This window comes from Hemitrygon akajei, chromosome 1 (assembly GCF_048418815.1).
Source record: "Hemitrygon akajei chromosome 1, sHemAka1.3, whole genome shotgun sequence".
Taxonomy (NCBI): domain Eukaryota; kingdom Metazoa; phylum Chordata; class Chondrichthyes; order Myliobatiformes; family Dasyatidae; genus Hemitrygon; species Hemitrygon akajei.
In genome coordinates this window covers 135105461-135127782 of record NC_133124.1, presented here as the reverse complement: position 1 = coordinate 135127782, position 22322 = coordinate 135105461, and the positions used below count along the sequence as shown (strand labels likewise).

Sequence of the window (22322 nt, the reverse complement as noted above, 5' to 3'; positions counted from 1 at the left end):
ATTTCTGCCTTTTGTCTTGTTGAAATGTGGCTTAACTTGGACATACCAGACAAACTTGTTCAAGTGCGAGCGGATCATAATAGTGCACTATGTCGCAAGTCAATTGATGGTGGCTTGTGCATGTTTAGAAATAACAGATGATGCAGACGTATCTGTCATTCTTTCCATTTCCTCAACTGACTTAGAGGCCCTTTTCATTCAATGTAAACCATCCCACCTAACCAGGGAACATTACTGTGTTAAACAAGGGAGATGCTACAAGTCCATCACCACTAGGACTACACGGCATCTCCAAACCTTTCTTGTAGCTAACCAGCTACAGAACTCATTCAGGTGTAATCTCCCGTGTCTGCACAACTTTTGTTAAATGGTCTTTCCAGCTCTTCTTGTTTGTTGATAATTATTTAGTTTGTTCATATGTTCACATTTATTTGATTATTGACGGTTGCACTAATTGTTGATGAATCAAGGCTGTACACACTATTGTCTTATAAATTGTTGGTTACTACTGTGTTGTCTGTTATGGTATTGTCCTAGGTTTAATGCTTGGCATTGAACACCAATCAGTTCTGGTATATTTCACATACTGGCAATAAGGTGATTCTGATTCATATACTGGTGCTAATAAATCCAGTTATGACTTTTCACTCAGTATCTCTAACTGCCGTTGGGGTCTTCAGTTATCCTATAGTAACATTCTTCGACTCAGGACTTCCATATTGAAGCACATTGTTCATCTCTGCCTGAATATCTATGTTCGGCCGCTTTGCAGCTCTGCAATAAGTTAGCATTTTGAACCTTCGATAAATGTTGTACACAATAAAATACCTGGAAAAATACAGCCCATTTTTTTTCACACAAGCTGGAGGAAATACAATTTGATTCTGGAGCATCATCACTCAGTTGAAAATGCAATTTATTTATATCTTCATTACATTCTTCAACATTTGGACTGCCCCAACACCTTGAGGATCTTCTTTGTGGATTTTAGCTCGGCCTTCAACACTATTGCTCTGGAGTTGCTCCACTGCAAGCTAACCCAGTTAGTTGTACCTTACAGTATCTGTCAGTGGATTACAAACCTCCTGACAGGAAGAAACAGAAATTTGGAAGAAACAGAAATGTAAGTGCAAATACTCATACCTGGTAATATGAAAAATGTATTAGCACTGAAAATCAATCCAAAGCACACAAGTATTAACAATGAATCAAAGTCACACATTTCATTAACGTAACTTAGTTAAGTAACAAAATTATGAAGATTGTAAGCCACGAACCTGCTATGTCCTTTGTCTGCAGGAAAAATGCGAATAGATTTATCAAAACTGGCCGAAACAAACTCTCTTCCTGTTGGAGAGTAATCAACATCCAGCACTGCTGACACATGATCCTTATGCACCATCAAGGATGAATCAAGATTGCGCATGTCAAAAGTGTATAAGCTGCATAAAGATTAAACAAAATATATAAATTATCACAAGCTAAAACAAATGAATCAGAGGTAGCTTAATTTATAAAAATAGGAAAAATCCTATTCTGTTCACTTAGACTCTTTGAAGAGGAAGCAGATTTAACATTCAGTTATAATGTACACTTGTAGTTTAACATTTGAGTTATTCATCTCTGTCGTTAAGTGCATCTAACATTTCATCAAACACACTTTCTGTTACTTTGAACGTGCTTCAGCCTCATCAATATGAAGATTTCTAACAGAGGACTTCTCCCTTCTGAAGTTTTGCCTCTAACTTTGTCTAATTTTATTTAAAGTGCCTGGATTTTATCAAGAAAACAAACTATGGCTGGTTTTAATGAGATTGCTTTAATATACTATTGCTTAAAAGGTCATGACTATACAATAATATTTAGGATCACAATGGCAGATGGACAGTTTCACATTCCGGACATGAGCAACTTTTCTCCAAAATGCCATCTTTTACAATTACAACGAAGAACTATCCAACCTACTGGACTCAGATTTATAAGTGTACAGGAAACCTGTGCTGGCACTTTGGCCCCACAGTTTAGCCTTTTCTGGGTAAGTGCAAATGAGTCTTCTTTGGCTCATCCAATGCCTTTTATTGGTTCCTGGGGAATCCATTAACCTTTCAGTTAATGACTTCCAAAACCAAGTCATCATCTGTACAGAGAAAGGCCTCATTTGACCAGTCAATAATTTTATACCTATGACCTTGTTTTTCCATTCAGAGGATAACTTTACCTCTCCATTAAAAATATACACAATTTTGAATACCTCTAACAGGCATTCATTTAACTTTCTAAAAAAAATAATCCCAGTTCTTTTACTCCATATACCAAACCTCTTCAGTGCCCTTTCCAAAATTTTAATACATTTCACAAAAAATATCTAGAATTTTACAAAATACTCTAGCTGATGTCTAAGCATAGCTGGAGTCATAGAGAAATACAAGAGTAATGTAGGCTCTTCAGCCCACTGAGTCCATGCTGACCATGGTGGCCAGAAGGCATGTGGGAGACTCTAAAGTCAGCTGGAAGAAGGTTGCTGTGGCTTTCTCTTTGTCACTCTCCCATCTCAGCCACTGAAGCTTGTAACTCCTCCAGAGTGGTCACAGGTATCTTGGTGAGCTCGTTCACTAATCCCCTTCTTGCATAGTCACTCAGTTTTTGAGAACAGCCTTCACAAGGCAGATTTACAGCTGTGCCATATTCTTTCCATTTCTTGATGATTGACTTAACTGTATTCCCAAGGGACATTCAGTGACTTGGAAATTTTCTTGTATCCATCTCCTGACGTACTTTTCAATAATCTTTTCACGGAGTTGCTTGGAGTGTTCTTTTGTCTTCATGATTTAGTTTTTGCCAGAATACTGACTCACCAGCACTTGGACCTTCCAGATTCATCAACTGAAACACCTTGACTGTACACAGATCTCTGTTTAACTAATTAGGTGACTTCTAAAATCAATTGGTTGCACCAGTAATGATTTGGTGTGTCATATTAAGGGGGGGGGGTAAATACTTATGCAATTATTTTGTGTTTTGCATTTGTAATTAATTTAGATCACTTTGCATAGATATGTTTTCACTTTGACAAGAAAAAGACTTTTTCTGTTGATCGGTGTCAAAAAAAGCAAATTAAATCCACTGTGACTCAATATTGTAAAACAATAAAACATGAAAAATTCCAAGGGGGGTGAATACTTTTTATAGGCACTGCATATACCCTTGCAGGTAGGGTAGTATTTGAAGAGAAAAGAAATAGGAGGAAAAGCAAATAACATTCCAAAACAGGGTGGAGACAGAAAGGAAATAGTGAAAGTGTTTGTTTACAAGCAAACTAAAATTGCTTTCTCCTGAATAAGTTATTGAAAGTTAGTGGATAAAATATCTTCATTACTCTTAAACAACACACTGACCACGGATCAACTCAACTTTGGTAGCAAATATAATCATATTCATGAATCCCTGTGATTTCATTATGCAGCAAAATACTAGCAATTAAATTAAAACTTTAAACATTCCCTGACAAGCAATATATTCACAATAAATTCCCATCAACTACTTTGAAAGAAATCAATGAGTCTCTTCAAGATTACAACTGTGAACATACAGAAAATTAAATTTAGTGCAGTTTTAGCAGAAACAGCACAATGAGATTTGGCTACAACTTTGTACAGTAAGCACTAAACACATGACAAAGTACAACAAAAACACAAGAAAGTCTGCAGATGCTGGAAATCCAAAGCAACACACAAAAAGTGCTGGAGGAACTCAGCAAGGTCAGGCAACATCTATGGAAATTTCAGGCTGAGACCCTTCTTCAGGGCTGAGGAGAAAGAGGGAAAAGATACCAGAATAAAAAGTTGGGGCTGAAGGGAAAGAGGCTTGCTGGAACCAGATGAGTGGAAGATGTCAAGAGCTGGAGAAGAACAAATTTGATGAGAGGAGAATGGACAAGAGGAGAAAGGGAGAAGGAGGGATCCTGGGGGAAGTAATAGGCAGGTGAAAAAAGGTAAAAGGCCAGAGTGGGAAAAGGGGGAGAGTGGGGGGGGGGTGGGTTGGAGAATTTGTTTACTGGTATGCGAAATTGATATTTTTGTCATCAGGTTGGAAGCTACCCAGATGGAATATAAGGAGTTGTTCCTCCACCCTGAGGGTGGCCTCAACTTGGCACAAGAGGCTGTGGACCGACATGTTGGAACAGGAAAGGGTATCAGAATTATAATGTTTGGCCACTAGGAAGTCCTGCTTTTGGGGGATGGAGTGGAGGTGCTCGGCAAAGCGGTTGCCTAATTTATGACGGGTCTCACCAATGTAGAGGAGACCAGACACAACAGATTTGCAGGTGAAGTGTTGCCTCGCCTGGAAGAATAGCCAGAGGCCCCGAATAGAGGTGAAGGAGGTGGTTTATGGGCCGTTATAGCACTTAGGCTGCTTACAGAGCTAAGTGCCGAGTGGGAGATTAGTGGGGAGGTACAAATGGACACGGGAATCGCAGAGGGAAATCCCTCTGTAAAGTGGGGAGGTAAAGATATGTTTAATTTCTTTGGTACAACAGTCTTCCAGCTAAAATGTAAATGATGCCTAAAGGCAGACATGTTCTCTTCAAATTGGTAACATCAAGGAGGTAGTACAGGAGCCAGAAGACTCCTATATTTTTGACACTCTATATTTTTGAACAGCTTCTTCCCCTCCTCAATCAGATTTCAGAATGGACAATGAACCCACGTACACTACCTCACTATTTTTCCCTCTCTTTTTGCACTACCCATAATTTATACGGTATTTTTTATTGTAATTTGTGGTTTTTAAATTATGGATTGCACTGTACTGCTGCCACAAAACCAGAAATTTCACGACACGTGCCAGTGATATTAAAATCAATTCTGATTCTACCCCTGTAGCCTGAGTTCAAAATATTATTGTTTACGATTACAGTTACACCATTGAAAATTATGGTAACACACACAAAATGCTGCAGGCCAGGCAGCATCTACTGAAAAGGCTACAGTTGACGTTTTGAGCCAAGGCCCTTCAACAGGACTCTAATTCTAGGCACCCACTGACATCAATTTATTTTGCGGTTAAAACCATTATTTTCTTATAACATCTAAAAAGCACAAATTGCTGTTTTTAGATAGTGGTTCAAAGCTTCTACAATTCATGGAAAATTTTATGATGGTTTCTTCCAAAATAGCCTCACATTCTTAATAATTGTGTTCTAGTTTCTAAACAAGTACAAACCAGGATAGATGACCTAACATAAAATGTTATTTTATAGTGCAGGTAGTTAAAAGTAGTTCCAAGGATTTTAAGTCCTTTGTTGATGTCAAATACACTAAGTAACATATGCACATTCTGAAAAATATTGGTAATTGAGTTGGAACTGTAATAAGTTTGAAACAAGTATATTACATAGAGTGAATATAAGGCACCAGGGTATTAGAGCTTGGGGCATTCCAGAGTTTGGAGTTCAATTCTGATGCCATTCTATAAAGGAGTTGGTACGTCCTCCCATGGAATGCCTGGATTTTCCACAGGTGCTCTGGATTCTGCCCATAGTCCAAAGATGTAACAGGTAGGTTAATTGGTCATTGTAAATTGTCCCATGATTTAAGTTTGGGTTAATTGGGGTTGTGGGGTTGATGGAGCCGCATGGCTCAAAGGACTGGAGGGGCCAACTCCACACTGTATTGCTAAATAAATAAATAAGCACTTTATGGACAATTCTATTGGACACAATTGTTTTATAATTTCTATTTGTTTTAGATGAAGTTCATTTCCTCCACCACCTCCCTTCCCAGTGTTTGTTGACTTACAATAAAACATTTAACTCTATTTAACCAGCAGCGGTCTAGACAGCAGGGGCTGCTACCAGTTAAGTAGATATTAATGATAAGAAAAATAATCAACTGTAAGACCCTAGTTATTTATTGAATCTTTTCAGTAAAGATAATAGAGAAATGGCTTACATTCTTAGAAGTGTATCTTATCTACATTCATAAATTATCTATATTCAGCTTAAAATTGAGATAGCTGGAACTACCGGAACAGTCCCTTTCAAAGTTCTCTCTCCAGCACTTGTTGTTTGATCATGTACAGACTTTTTTCTTGTCATTATTCCCTAAACAATACAATATAACAATTACTTACATAGCATTTACAGTGTATTAGGTATTATAAGTAATCTAGAGATGATTTAAAGTATAAGGGAGGATGTGCATACGTTACCGCGGATCAGGAATTTTAAAAAACCAGAAGTTCTCTAAGTCGGAACAGGTACATCCAGGATTATTTAACATCAGTTAGTGAAATGTTTGTCTTAGTATATTTTACCTTTCTATGCAGATAAAACACTTAAGAAATGTATGTATTTCAATAATTAAACCACTGCGTTGCTTAGTAATAATCGTAGCTTTCATCAGCGCAGGGCCTTCACATGCTCCATTATTCTCACTTTATCCTTTAAAATTGTTCCGATCGTTGACCCTAATGCTTTTCCAATGACTGATGGTGTTTTCTCTCTTTCCAATCGCTTTATTATTTCCACTTTATTTTCAACTGTGATCGTTTTCTGGAACAGAAACACTGTGGGCAGTGGGTCCCGAGCTCTGCCGGGTCCTAAGGTCCACCACACTGAGACAGGTTAAATAAGCTCCGCTGGGTCCTAAAGTCCACCGCACTGAGACAGGTCAAATAAGCTCCGGAGCTCCGCTGGGTCCTAAAGTCCACTGACTTGAGCATCCGCTGGGGTCCCGGAACCAATCTCCCACGGATAAGGAGGGCCAACTGTATACATTGTATACAATGTATACCTAGGCCTCTGTACCTCCCTCTGCAATTGGATCCTCAACTTCCTAACCGGATGACCACAATATGTGAGGATTGGTGATAACATTTCCTCCTCACTGACAATCAACACTGGTGTACCTCAGGGGTGTGTGCTTCACCTACTGCTCTACCCTGTACATACCCATGACTGTGTGGCTAGGCATAGCTCAAATACCATCTATAAATTTGCTGACGGTACAACCATTGTTGGTAGAATCTCAGGTAGTGACGAGAGGGCATACAGGAATGAGATATGCCAACTAGTAGAGTAGTGCCGCAGCAACAACCTGGCACTCAACATCATAAGGGGTAAAACTAAGGAACACATACCAATCTTCAGAGGGATCAGAAGTGGAGAGAGTGAGCAGTTTCAAGCTCCTGGGTGTCAAGATCTCTGAGGATCTAACCTGGTCCCAACATATCAATGCAGTTATAAAAAAGACAAGACAGTGGCTATACTTTACTAGGAGTTTGAAGAGATTTGGTATGTCAACACACTCAAAAACTTTCTATAGATGTACCGTGGAGAGCATTCTGACAGGCTGCATCACTGTCTGGTATGGGGGGGGGGGGGGGTTGCTATTGCACAGGACCAAAAGATGCTGCAGAGGGTTGGAAATTTAGTGCTCCATATTGGGTGCTAGACTACAAAGTACCCAGGACATCTTTAAAAGAGCGGTGTCTCAGAAATACAGCATCCATTATTAAGGACCTCCAACACCCAAAGAATGCCCTTTTCTCACTGTTAACAATGTACAGAAGCCTGAAGGTACACACTCAGCAATTCAGGAAGAGCTTCTTCACCTCTGCCATCCGATTCCTAAATGGACATTGAACACGTGAGCACTACCACACTTCTTAAAAAAATATATAGTATTTGTTTTTTGCACAATTTTTAATCTATTCAATATACATATACTGTATAAAGTATACTGAATAAGATTGAATTATTATTATTATAATTTTTTCCTATATTATATATTGCATTGAACTGCTGCTACTAAGTTAACAAATTTCACGTCACATGCCGGTGATAATAAACCTGATTCTGATTCAGTATACAACCCCGAGATTCACCTTCCCGCAGGCAGCCATAAAACAAAGAAATACCACAGAACTTGCTTAGAGAAAAACACCACACAACAAAGACCAAACATCCATCATGCGAGAAAAAGAACAAATTGCACAAACAGCCAAAAACAAATAACACATAGATCAAACCGCAGATTCTCCAAAACAATCCAGAAACTACAGCTACTGAGTCAGTCCGTTTACTGCTGTTTTGATGGCTGCAGGCATGCAGACCCACTTCTACACTGAAGCACCTTGATCAAATCTTGCAAATAGTAAAGTAAGTTAAACAAAAACATATGGAATATGAACTGCAGTGTCTACAGTTGAAGAGCATGTTCAGCTCTGAGGACATTAAGTGTCAAACTGCAGATGCTCCCGAAAATGAGTCCACAACCATGAGCCACCAAGACAATTATTCCTTGCAGTGTGGGACGCAAGACTTCTGCAGCTACTGCTGACAGCAGCAAGAGGGCGTTTTGTTAAACACAGGCAGATGGTGCTGAACACCTGTTCGTTTTCTACTCTTGGCGTTATCAATTTTAACCTCGCTCGACACTTTAATTGGTGCACAATCATGAAACTGAATGTGGGTTTGCGTTCCACCATTAGGGATTGATGGCTGCCCCTGCACACCCTGCTCTTAACCTTGCCAGGAGATCGCAAAAGCACCAAATCATTACTCGACTCAAAACTACATCCTTAAAATGAAAATTACAGGCTGCAATCAATTGTAGTGTAGGAGAAGTATGTTTAAAAGAAAAAGATTATTTAGTAGTTTTGTGAGCTGTTTGTAAGATGTCGTGGTCATTGGTGCCATTTGGCAACACCTTCAGTTTTTAAGTAACTAAATTAAATGTTCCTGGTTGGCCCCAAATTGGAAGCCATTCACTGCATATTCACACAAAACAGTTTTCCTAAATACAAACGTTTGTACATTACTTGTAATCCTCATTTGCTCCAGTAAAAATGAAAGCTTCCAAGGGATTCCAACATACAGCATTAGTCCGCAGGTCCATGATAACCTGTCAAAATGTAATTTAAATAAAAAAGTAAACAAGTACATCCAGTTTTAATTATACTCAATTTAACACAAATGTACGACCAATGACCATACCTTTTTCAAAGGAGTCGCCTGCCTCATATCATACAAGACAATATTTCTATCAGAAGCACAGCTGGCAAGGAGGTTTGTCTGGAATGGAATATTACATTTATCAGTATCAGAGAAACTAAAATCAACTATGAGGTTAATGGACATGGGTCATGGACTTTCTCACAGACCAACTACAGCAAGTCAGAATTGGTAAGCACACCTCCACCACCCTCATCTTAAAAACAGGCACCCTGCAGGCGGCTGAGTGATGAGCCCTATGCTCTCCACACATGACTGCACCCCCATCTACACCTCCAACTCCATAATTAAATTTGCGGATGATACCACAGTGGTTGGCCTGATCTCGGACGAGGATGAAACAGCCTACAGGTTCAAGGTGGATCATCTGATGGAGTGGTGTAACGACAACAAACTGGTCCTTAACACTTCTAAAACAAAAGAGATGATCATTGACTTCAGGAGATCAAAGGACAGAGTACACCCCCCCTCCCTCCATATGCATGGAGAGGTAGTGGAAAGTGTGGAAAACCTAAAGTTCCTTGGAGTTATGTTGTCAAAACAGCTGACATAGACCACTAACACCTCGCTGCTTGTAAAAAAAAAAAGCACAACAAAGATTCTTCTTCCTCAGAAAGTTGAAACAGGCCAAATTCCCACAAAAGTTGTTGCTTAACTTCTACAGAAGCACAATTGAAACCATCCTGACCAACAGCGCCACACTGTGGTATGCCAGCTGCACAGCCGCTGAGTGACAAGACCTGCATTGTGTGGTGAAGGCAGCCCAGCCAACTGTCAGGATGGAACTCCCAGTACTGGACACCATCTATTCCAGCAGACTCAGGAGGACAGCAATCAGCATAACCAGAGACACCACACACCCTGGACACTCCCTGTTTGACCCGCTGCGTCCAGCAAAAGGTTCAGGACACTAAAAGCCAGAACAAAGAGATTGAGGAACAGCTTCTACCCCAGAGCTGTGGCCTCCATCACACCACTCCCACAGAGCAATAATTGAAACTGTGAGCACATACATGCATACACAAGAACTCAAATACTTGCACTAACAGCACTTTGTGCATTACTATGATATTCTGGTGCTGCAGCAACTTATTTTCTGCTACTTATCTATTTAATACAACTTTTTTATTGTTACTGTCTTGTTTTTATCTACCGCTTTATTTAATTGCCTGAGAGGAAGCTAAACAGAGTTTCATTGTACCTATGTATAATGACAATAAAGATCATTCAATTCAATGAACAAAAATAGATATGACAAAAGCTTGTATGTAAAGTAGTGGAACGGACAGAGGAATGATTAATAGACAGAAGTCACCAAGTAGATGAAAAGACAGTTCTTCACCCACATTTTAGTTATTTTTTTGGAATTCTCTGTCCAAGACAGCTGTGAAAGGATTAACTACATTCAAGAAAATAAAGGGACAATGTTCCTCGATTCCTTCCTTTCGTAAAGATTCCATTAATTTTACTACCACTTCCAGCTATAGTAAATTGTTGCCACTGAATAGATGGCTGCTGCAATTTTGGGATAGGTGTGCAAATACTCCCACGAAACCAGGAAACCTGGACAGACTGCCAAGAAAGTCCCAATAGGGGGCTTGTTCTTTGTGCAAGAAAGCCAGAAATGCAGAGCTTAACTCTGAATGTTAATATCAACATGAGTTACGTCACTGGGTATTTTGTCTGAAAAAAAAAATACAGTTTAAGCCGTAATTCTAAAGGAATCTTCATAATCTAGAATTAGTTTGTGAACTATTTTGGATAGTATATTTGATGTAATCTTTCTGGAATTGAATAATACATTTAACAGGACTCCACATGGTAGATTGAAAATAAAAGGCTATGGAATCCAAGATCTAAATGAGGCAAGTATAATTCAATCAAGAAGAATGATGAAGGAAAAAAAAATGCAAGGGAAGACTGCAAATAGAGATTGAGAATAGAGGAACAGTGGGATTTAAGAATTCTTACACAAACACCTATAGATAGCAGTATAAGAGTCTTCATAATTGCATCATATACAAAGAAACATTTACTTATCAACACAAATATAAAAGTTCAATCAAGAATAAATACATTGGGCTCCCGTGGGATTGCCTTATCTTGTGGGTGTACAGGCCAAAAGACTCATGATGCTCATCGCCTGGTGTGTGGTAGATCACTTATTGCTGAAAACATTAACATAATCTTATTACTAGACTAATGGAGGAAGGCCTAAGATGGTAACAGCAGGATCCCTTAAGGGCATCATCCTGAGCCCAACCAACTTCAACAAAAATGAAAATACTGGAATAATCCAGCAGGTCAAGCAGCATTTATGGAAAGAAAACTTTCTCTGCAATTTAAATCAACTTGTTTTCCTTCTTTCTCAGTTGTCATTTGAAAGATTAACAAGAAACTCTAATTGACCAGCCACATAGTGTGTCAAATGAGGGGTATTCTCCATTTGGTGACAGACACATCACCTTCCAAGAAAGGCTAACATCCAAGTCTCTCTAAATTTAAACTCATACGAGGACTGCAGCCCATTTCCAAACTTGAATTTCTCCATCCCTCACCAAGTGTTCATTTGACTCGAACTATTCTTAATTTTTTTTTTATTATAGTTTGATTTAAAATCATCATAGTCATGTTGGAATACCTCCATAACCTTAATCTTCTCCAACACTGCTATCACAGTCCACTGGCATCTTGCACAAGCCAACTCTAGCATTTCATCCAGCTATTACTGTGTATTCGGTTGGTTAGGCATGAAGCCTTGCAATTCCATCACTGTCACTTTCAAGATGTTTATCCAATCCTACTCTTTACCTGAACCAGCATTTTGTATTCATTTTTGCAGATAATTTTCCCTCCACACCAGAAGTATCTCAGGGCATTTCACTGCAATGAAGGTATACTGGTGATTCAAGTCTTGACCCAAAATATCAACTGTCCATTTCCCTCAACAGATGCTGTCTGACCAGCTAAGTCTCTCAAGCAGCTTATTTCTTGCCCCATTAGTCAATATAAAGAATTTTAGAAACAACAGTTTTGCTAGAACTTTACCTCTATTGGATTGAACTTAACACTGCTGATACTGTCCACGCTCCATGTAAATGAGCGAATTGGGCTGGTCCTCTGCTCATCCCAGATGTCCACCTGCTGTCCACATGTGGCAAACACACCATCTCTCCAATGGTGATCAATTCCTGTATAAACAGTCTAAGCATTACATGGATTATTACATTTGTTCAGAGTACCAGGCAAACATGCAATACTAAAATACGTGCAGCAATATTGGGATAAAATAAAATGAACTCTCCAGAAATGAAAATAATTCAGTAAACCAGAAGAGTGAAAGTGTTAATCTGGCATTCATTCAAGCTGATTTATAAAGCTAAAAGGCATATTAAAGAGAGATAATGCTGATAAATTAACTAGATAATTTCCTATAAAAGTAAATTGTAGTTAAATTTCCATATTTGCTGTAACAGCCCTGCGACTGTTCTGCAAACTAACAGACAAATAAGCCATCACATCTGTTTCTTGACCTGACACACAAGGTCAACTGGGTGAGTTAAATCATCTAGCGAATTTTAAGAACTCCCAGTTTTACTGTCACTTTCCCTTTATCATTTAATCTCTCCTCCCTTCCATCGTAAAGATTTTCTTAATATTTTTTGCTCTGCTTCCTCCTTGCATTTAAAACTCATCAACTCCAAGGTATATATGAGCTGTGATAAAAAGCCATTGTTGTGTCATTCTGTCTCGATGCCGCTCAGTGCAGATATTATATTCTGTATCTCTTTATTTGATTTTTTTTCCATTTATGGTTTTCTCCAACATGGATGGAAGGAAAATTTAAAAAAAAACTGTTTCCTTGGCCAACTGAGAATATTCATAATCTGTCTCCAAGTCTTTCTTGGCTTTAGAGTCTACATCAGAGCAACTGAACTCTGTTAGAGCTACGAGTAGTACTAGGTGAGCATGTGTGATGCATCTATACAAGATCAAGTTAGCTGACTATAAAATTATGCTGTTTCCCACAATTTAGAATGGGATTGACACCATTGTACTTCTGAAAGCAGAGCAAGAGACTCTGCAATATGGTATTTAGGTCAAAAGAAATTTTCTGATATCCAGTAGCATTTATGGCCTCAGCATGTACTAAGATAGATGTGCAAGATATTTAAGTCTGACAGCACAACTGTCTTTTTGTTTAAAGTAATGGTTTCTGCCACCATTTTTTAAATCAAGTATTACACAAAACATTCCATACCTTCCCTAGTATTGTGTGCATTGGCTCTTCTTCCTCATCAAATGCAGGACCCTCCATTTTCCATTGTTTGATTGTCTTATCATCACCAACCTTCAACAAAACACTGCAAATAAGCAAAGCTATTTCCTTTTTACCGACAATTTTATCAGTATAATACAAGTTCACATCATAATAATAATTGGGAACAACCATGGCCCATGTGATGTAATTAAATTGTTACCAATAAAGGGAGGGGCTCAAGTGTATTATGGGCAGCACATAGTGGTGAGCACGTTGTAAGTTGTCCTGTGATTCTGCTAGAATAACATTGGAGACTGCTGGGCAGTGCGGCTCAAAGGGCCAGAATGGCCTGTTCCGCACTCTATCACAATAACTAAATAAAAATATAAATTTTCAAATATTGGCTTGAATTTTCTTCATATTACTAACATACCTCACAACCTTTTATTTGAGTAGCTTAACAAATGCACCTTTACATAGCTATGATAGAAACTTGAAAAAGGAGTACTATTTTGTAAAAGATGTACCACTCTTAATAAAATGCACCTTTACAAAGCTATGATAGAAACCTGAAAAAGTAGTACTATTTTGTAAAAGATGTACTACTCTTAACATAAAAACCATAAGGGTTAAGCTTTTAATTCTGATAGTTTAATGGCTTGGGTTATACACTTTCAAATTGGTTTGGAAATAAATCTTCAGGTCTTCAGTTAGCCTTTTCTTTTCCCACTAATTCCATTAAACTTAATTACCAGCAATAAAGATGAAGTACCAAAAGTACTTGAGTTCTTTAAATGCAGCTGATCATTCAGAGACCACTGCTCAAGGATGTGGAAACTTCTTCTGCTCAGACAAAAACCACCAATCTCCTAACTATCTAATTATAATTACAAATATTCTTATGTTGCAGCACTATTAACTCCATAATCTTACAAGCATCTATCCTTAATCCATCCTAATGCCCATTTACACAATAGGCCATGGCAATATCACTCAAAAGGGCAACTTCAGGTTATGTCAGTAAGCCCATGAAAATCAGGCCATCTCTGAAGCATTTCATGTGTCTTTTCACAGTCCCTCATTTCTCGCATTGTATATTATTTATAATACACATACATATTCCCAATGTACACTGAAATCTCAAAACTATTGTCACATGTGTAGACATTCATCACTCTAAGTAAACTTGTGCTCACCCAAAATAAAAACAGAAAATTCTGGAAATACTCTGTGGGTCATCCCACTACCACACGCTCTTTTAGGAAGTGGACTCCTGAAGCTGAACAGGCCCTGAGAGACTGCTTCGGTACTACTAACTGGGATGTACTGCAAGGGCTCTGTGGGGGCGTTGAGGAGGTCACTGAATGCACAACGGACTATATTAACTTTTGTGTGGATGCAGTTGTCCCTGTTAGAACTGTTCACTGCTATCCCAATAATAAACCCTGGATCACTAGTCACATCAAAGGCCTCCTAAACCAGAAGAAGAGGGCCTTTAAAGATGGTGATCGGTTGGAGCTTAAAAGAGTTCAGAAGGAACTCAGAGTACAGATAAGGGGGGCAAAGGAGCAGTATAGGAGGAAGCTAGAACAAAAGCTGCAGAAAAAAAGCATGAAGGAGGTGTGGGATGGGATGAAGATCATCACCGGATGCGGTGCAAAGCGGGGGGCGAACATAAGTGGAGATGTGGAGAAAGCGAACCAGCTGAACAACTTCTTCAACAGGTTCGACAGCTCAATCTCATCCTCACCGCAGGAATCCACACCAGTCTTACTTCCCTCACAGGAAAATAGCCACTCACAGGAGACCTTGCCCACGACCAGGATTACGGCTGCACAGGTGGAAGGTCAACTGAGGAAGATCTGTACCAGCAAGGCGGCTGGACCGGATGGAGTTTCCCCACGATTACTGAGGACCTGTGCGACTGAGCTGGGAGAACCACTACAGCGCATCTTCAACATGAGCCTGGAGCAGAGAAGAGTACCCAGACAGTGGAAAACATCCTGTATTGTCCCGGTACTGAAGAAACCACAACCAAAGGAGTTGAATGACTTCAGACCTGTTGCCTTGACGTCGCACGTGATGAAGACCATGGAGCGGCTGATAATACAGAATCTGAGGCCACAAACCAGGCACGCCCAGGATCCTCTTCAGTTTGCGTATAAGGAGAAGGTGGGAGTGGAGGATGCTATCACGTATTTGCTGCACAAATCACTCGCTCACCTAGAGGGGGTCAGTTGTGCTGTGAGGATTACATTCCTTGACTTCTCTAGTGCCTTTAACACCATCCAGCCCAAGATCTTAAGGCACAAACTAACGGAGATGGGAGTAGACTCTCACATGTTGGATTGGATAGTGGACTACTTGACAGATAGACCTCAGTATGTGCGGTTGGGAGACTGTAGGTCTGACACGGTGGTCAGCAGCACAGGGGCGCCGCAGGGAACCGTACTCTCTCCGGTCCTGTTCACCCTGTACACATCAGACTTCCAATATAACTCAGAGTCCTGCCATGTGCAGAAGTTCGCTGATGACACGGCCATAGTGGGGTGTGTCAGGAATGGACAGGAGGAGGAGTATAGGAAACTGATACAGGACTTTGTGATATGGTGCAACTCAAACTACCTGCGTCTCAATATCACCAAGACCAAGGAGATGGTGGTGGACTTTAGGAGATCTAGGCCTCATATGGAGCCAGTGATCATTAATGGAGAATGTGTGGAGCAGGTTAAGACCTACAAGTATCTGGGAGTACAGTTAGACGAGAAGCTAGACTGGACTGCCAACACAGATGCCTTGTGCAGGAAGGCAAAGAGGCGACTGTACTTCCTAAGAAGGTTGGCGTCATTCAATGTCTGTGGTGAGATGCTGAAGATGTTCTATAGGTCAGTTGTGGAGAGCGCCCTCTTCTTTGTGGTGGCGTGTTGGGGAGGAAGCATTAAGAAGAGGGACGCCTCACGTCTTAATAAGCTGGTAAGGAAGGCGGGCTCTGTCGTGGGCAAAGTACTGGAGAGTTTAACATCGGTAGCTGAGCAAAGGGCGCTAAGTAGGCTACGGTCAATTATGGATAACTCTGAACATCCTCTACATAGCACCATCCAGAGACAGAGAAGCAGTTTCAGCAACAGGTTACTATCGATGCAATGCTCCTCAGACAGGATGAAGAGATCAATACTCCCCAATGCCATTTGGCTTTACAATTCTACCGCCAGGACTTAAGAACTTTTTAAAAGCTATTATTAATGCTTTTGAGATAGTGATTTAGATGCATATCATATTTTTTTACTGAGTTAAGTATTGTATGTAATTAGTTTTGCTACAACAAGTGTATGGGACATTGGAAAAAAGTTGGAATTTCCCCATGGGGATGAATAAAGTATCTATCTATCTATCTATCTATCATCTGTAAGAACAGGAAACTGTATTTAAAACACTCCATTTTTATTTTTGATTTCCAACATCTGTAGTTTTTTGATTTATGCTCATTCAAATTTCTGTAGTCACATAATTAACTCTTATTAGCTAATCGCGCCTGTGCTGCTGCCTAATCTGGCCCCGTGAATAGCTATCATTTCCTTTGTTCCATTTCGCAAATTTTACCTACTGCACTAAACCTCTGCCTTCCTGTTCAGTTTTATGCTTAAGAAATTCCTTAAAACCTACCTCTCTGGCACTACTCTCCACATCTTTTCAACGATTCATTCCACAAAAAAAAATCCTCATTTAACCTTCTGAAATTCATTACCTTTTCTAACAGCTTAAATCAATTTTATTCTTCTACGATCAAGGTAAAAAGCCTTCATAGTGTTATCTTTTATACCAATTTGATTTTAGAATAAGAATTAATTTTCCTAAGACTTTACAAGAAAAACATTGAAACAGAACAGAAGTATCTTATATCATGATATACTATAAGTGCAGAAATTGTTCTGATGTATCGATAACTTTATTTGACATTAACAGTCATTGACAACAAAAGGAAGAAAGTATAATGAGGGTCCAAGAGTCCTGATACATGTCAAGTTTCCAAACTTAACCTTACCATACAATCACTTCAGATATGCCAACTGCCTGTATATCCTTAACAGCCTACACACTTCATTTTATTCCCTTAAAATACTAGCGATATTTTTATTTATCATTTCAAAATAATCCTCTAAACTGACCCTATTTGTTCAAATGTTCTCCTATAAAAAGTGAGTTAGTTATATTTTTAAAATGTTAACATTAATCATTGATGATCGCATTTATTGCCCTGCCTATCCATCTGGCTATCTCCCCAATTTATAGTCATACAGCTTGCTGTCCACATCGTACTACCCGGTCTGTGTATCGCAGATAGCTGGGATGCAATATCCATGGTCGACCCCAACCAAAGCAGGGCTTCAAAATGGTCATATAATCATCTTCACCCATTTAAAAGAAATCATTGATTAATAGGATTTACAGTTAAAGATTAATTCATGTTTTTTTCTAATTTTCACCGCATTGTTTTCTTTTAGTTGTAATGCATAACATATCAGTAGGGAGGGAGCGAGCACAAACATGGCACAGGGCTTGATCTCTGGAATAGTTTTTCTTGTTTAATTTCTAATCTGAGAAGTTTACTGGAAACAGCCTGATGCATTTCTTCAGAATTCATCTTTACTTCATGGGTATTACACATCCTTGCCTACCACTGCCTGTGGTATAATACCAGAGTCTGAAATATATAGAAGGTGGACCTAAATTCACAAAGGCTTACACTTAATGAGTAAACTAATCATAAAAACATCCACTACTTGCTTGACATTACTAAGGATTTGGTAAAAAAAAAAGAACATTTTGATAACAGCCATAATTATTACATGAAATTGCTTCACTGTAAACACAAAGAAACACACGGTACTCACTGAAAAAAATGATGTACCACAAAATCTGGAACTGATACCTCTGACAAAACCTGTGTGTGCTGGTATAGTACGGACGCATTCACGTTTCATCAAGTTCCAAACTTTGATCTACACAAAAATAAATCAAAAGTCACATTATCTCAAGAAATGTAGAAATTCTGTCTTTACAAAAGTATGATAAATAATGAGTGTCATACTTCAAACTGACTTTATTTCAACTAGTCAGAAATTTCAAGGAACTTTAAATCAGGGATTCAATTTATACAGATGCATGGAAGATAAGAATTGATGTTACATTAAACTAAATTTAATTTTGCAGGTGATGAAGTATTATTATTGATAATAGGAAAATTTTTGTTTCCCTTGCACCCAAGAATGAGAATCCCGTCCTTTTGGCATGCATTTAGCAGTGAGACACAATATTGGTTCCTCTTGAATTTGCATTCAGAACAAGGAAAAGATTTTAACAGCAAAATAAAATACAACTTGCTTACTGATTGCAAAGTATGCCAGCTGAGAAGTTCTTTCATAAATGTAATAAAAGAAATGAACTAGACAAAGGGTGATTAGATGAAAGGTCTAACAGGATGTCACCTTTTTCTTTTCGATTGTATGGTGTGGAAACAAACCAAAAAAATCCCTCTTAACAATATTTTAAAAATTTAATTTGACTTCTTGATAGGATGGAATGATTCATAGCTGCCAACAGCCATAGTGACTGTTCCTGTATTAAACAAGATATGGATCATTTACCATTTAATGAAACAGTGAGTCACATAAAATAGAGCACTTGTACACACAGCAATGTACATTCACAAGCAATTTCCAGAAGGCAGAACATGTTATCTCACTGCCAACAAAATAAAGTTGAAATGAAAAATACAAAAAAATATCAGATGCTAGAAAGTGGAACTAAACAAAAACAGAAAATGCTAGAAGCACTTGTGTCAGGCAACATTTGTGGAAAGACAAACAAAGCCTTTGTAGGAAATGGGAAAAAGAGAAAACAAGTTGTTTTATGTTGCAGAGAGGGTGAGGGACCGATAGATAAGACAAAGGTATATCCTTCATAAGTCAGTCCAAGGTTTCTGTGGAGATAAACTGTTAGAAGGCAGGATACTGTTGAACAGAAGAATTAAAACTATGGACTGAGATTAGTTAAAAATGAGAACACAAACAAAGAAATGTTAAAAAAAAAGGTTGCAGAATACTGAAGAGAATATTTTAATGGACAGGGAAACATGGAACCAGTGTCACAGGTTGGCAGGCAATTTAGATACAAACACAGAAGCTTGTAGAATTCAGTATTGATTCCAGACTGTAAAGTGCTCAGATAAAAGATGAGGCATTGTTCCTAAAGCTTGTTGTGTTACATTACAGTGGTGCAGGAGGACACAAATACAGTGGGAGACAAGTCAGAAGGCGAAAGTGAGTGGAGAATTTACGTGGCAGGCAACAGAAAACTCAAGATTTAAATGGTCTAAACACAGGTTCTCTGCAAAATGGTCATCCAATCTGTAATTGGATTCTCCAATGTAATGAACACACATGTAGTACAGGTCATCCCCAGTTCATGGTAAGGATCCACCTTCGTGAATTGTTTGAAATCTGGACAATTACAAGTTGGAACTAAGTTCGCAGGTGGGAGAAGGTGCTTGCAGCATCTTGCAAATACATTCTACTGGTCTCCCAAATGTTCAGATGTACAGGATATAGATAAGCTGGGCTTTCAATACCTGGGGAAAACTATACATGAGATTGGAGGAACTCACCATACAGTATTAACTGGACCAAAGATTTGGCTCATTCAACATTATATCACAAGATGAAGAGCACTTTCACACCATGCCATCAGTCAAGTAGACAGTTGAGGAAGATGAGAATGAGAGACAGATTTAGATGAGGAAAGATAGAAAAAAATTCCAAGTCAAACATAAACTCCACCATGAACTAATTGGGTCAAAATTACAATTTTCTGTGCTGTATACTTCATATTCTTTTGTAGTGTTAGCCTTCAAGTAAGTATTTTAACAGCAGATATAATACATGGAAGTGCCCTGTTATATCCGGATTTGATAAGAGCAAGCTAAATAGATAAAAATGTCATTTATCATTATCAGTGTCCTGAAGTAGGGTCTTGGCATGAAACATTTTGACTGTTGTCCTGAAGAAGAATCTTGACCCAAAACGTCAACTGTTTGTTCACTTTCATAGATGCTGCTGGACCTGCTAAGTTCCTCCAACATTTTGTGTGTATTGCTTTGGATTTCCAGCATCTGCAGAATTTTGTGTTTTTGATAAGATATGTTCTTTGCCTATAACATGAATCCTATGTTTTAACAAACTTGTTTTGTCTCAGTTTAAGAAATATAGAATAACAATTTCCTTTGGAAAAGTGAGCAAAGTGGTTGAAAAATATAACAGTCAAAAACAGAGAAAAGTGCTTCTGTGATTTGCAGTTAAAGCATGTTGCTGCAAAACAACACAAGTAGTTTCACAATATATTCAACTGAAGTGACTGAAGTATGTATCAATCTCTGGCAATGACAAGCATCATCTTGCTGACACTAACATTTAAAGCACAAGGCATATCTTCAAAAAACAGAACCACATGAACATCATCATGCAACAGAAGCATTGGCATCAACATATAGCCAAGACTGGGCTATCCTTTTAAAATGACACTGTATAAATTCCTACAAAACAGCTGGATATGAAGGTCAATTAAAAACCAATAACAAACTTGTACATTTTAACCAATGACTTCCATTACACCCTAAAATACACTGGTTAATGGTGAAAAAGTTTTCAGGTGTTATTGCAGTCAACATAGCTTCTGGCCACTCTTGTAATCTCTATATGGGCAATCAAGTTCAGTTTCTGCTCCACGGTGACCATTAGCAATTCAGAAGAATGCCAAGGAGAGGTGGACATACTATAACGTGAGGCAGATCATCATTGGAAACAACTTTAAATATGGTAGGTCACCAGCAAATATTTGTACTTCAAACCCCGTGATGCAGGACAGTCATTGATATGCTAACTGCAGTTGGTTGGGCCTACTACCCTGTCCTGAGAAATTTCTGTAGCTAAGTCCATGGTCTATGGTGATCAATTTCCAATTCTCTGAATTATCTTCGTTAGCAGAGTAGAAGTCCACTCAGTGCAGCGATCACCTTTGATTGGAAATCTACAGAAACTGGGCCTCTGTACCTCCCTCTGCAATTGGAACCTCAACTTCCTAAAAGGAAGACCATAATCTGTGTGGACTGGTAATAACACCTCCTCCTCGCTGAAGATCAACACTGGTACACATCAGGGAGGTGTGCTTAGCCCACTTCTCTACTCTCTCTATATCCAGGACTGTGTGGCTAGGCATATCTCAAATATCATCTATAAATTTGCTGATGATACAACCATTGTTGGCAGAATCTCAGATGGAGATGAGAAGGTGTACAGGAGTGGGATAAAACAGCTAGTTGAGTGGTGTCACAGCAACAACCTTACATTCAACGTCAATAAGACTAAGAGCTGATTGCGGACTTCAGAAAGGGCAAGATGAGGGAACACAAACCAATCCTCATAAAGGGATCAGAAGTGGAGAGAGTGAGAGATTTCAAGTTCCTGGGTGCCAATATCTCTGAAGATCTGACCTAGTCCCAACATATAGATGAAGTTATTAAGAAGGCAAGACAGCAGCTATAATTTGTTAGGAGTTTGAGGAAACTTGGTTTGTCACATAAAACACTCGAAAACTTCTACAGATGTACCATGGAAAGCATTCTGACAGGTTGCATCACTGTCTGGTATGGTTTGTGGTGGGGCTATTGCACAGGATTGTAAGAAGCCACAGAAAGTTGTAAAGCTCCATTATGGGTATCAGCCTCCGTAGTATCCAAGACATCTTCAAAGAGCGGTGCCTTATAAAGTCAGCATCCATTGTTAAGGACCCGCATCACCCAGAACATGCCCTCTTCTCATTGTCATCAGAAAGGAGATACAGAAGCCTGAAGGCACACACTCAGTGATTGAGGAACAGCCATCCCCTCTGCCATCCAATTTCTAAATGTACATTGAACCCATGAACATTACCTCACTTTTTTTGTTTTTGCACCATTTTAAATTTAACCATTTAATATACATACATATAGTA

At 38.9% G+C, this 22322-nt stretch overlaps 1 protein-coding gene across 1 annotated transcript in view; it reads right to left on the bottom strand.

Moving 5' to 3' along the window:
- dcaf13 (ddb1 and cul4 associated factor 13) overlaps positions 1-22322 on the bottom strand; it is a 63509-nt gene that overhangs the window by 16196 nt on the left and 24991 nt on the right. Inside the window, exons 3-8 of the mRNA XM_073051947.1 lie at positions 18170-18277; positions 13278-13367; positions 12065-12220; positions 8999-9076; positions 8824-8906; positions 1278-1442 (exon numbers count right to left, since the gene is read on the bottom strand). Coding sequence (XP_072908048.1) covers positions 1278-1442; positions 8824-8906; positions 8999-9076; positions 12065-12220; positions 13278-13367; positions 18170-18277 — 680 coding nt within the window. The remainder of the gene's footprint in view (positions 1-1277; positions 1443-8823; positions 8907-8998; positions 9077-12064; positions 12221-13277; positions 13368-18169; positions 18278-22322) is intronic.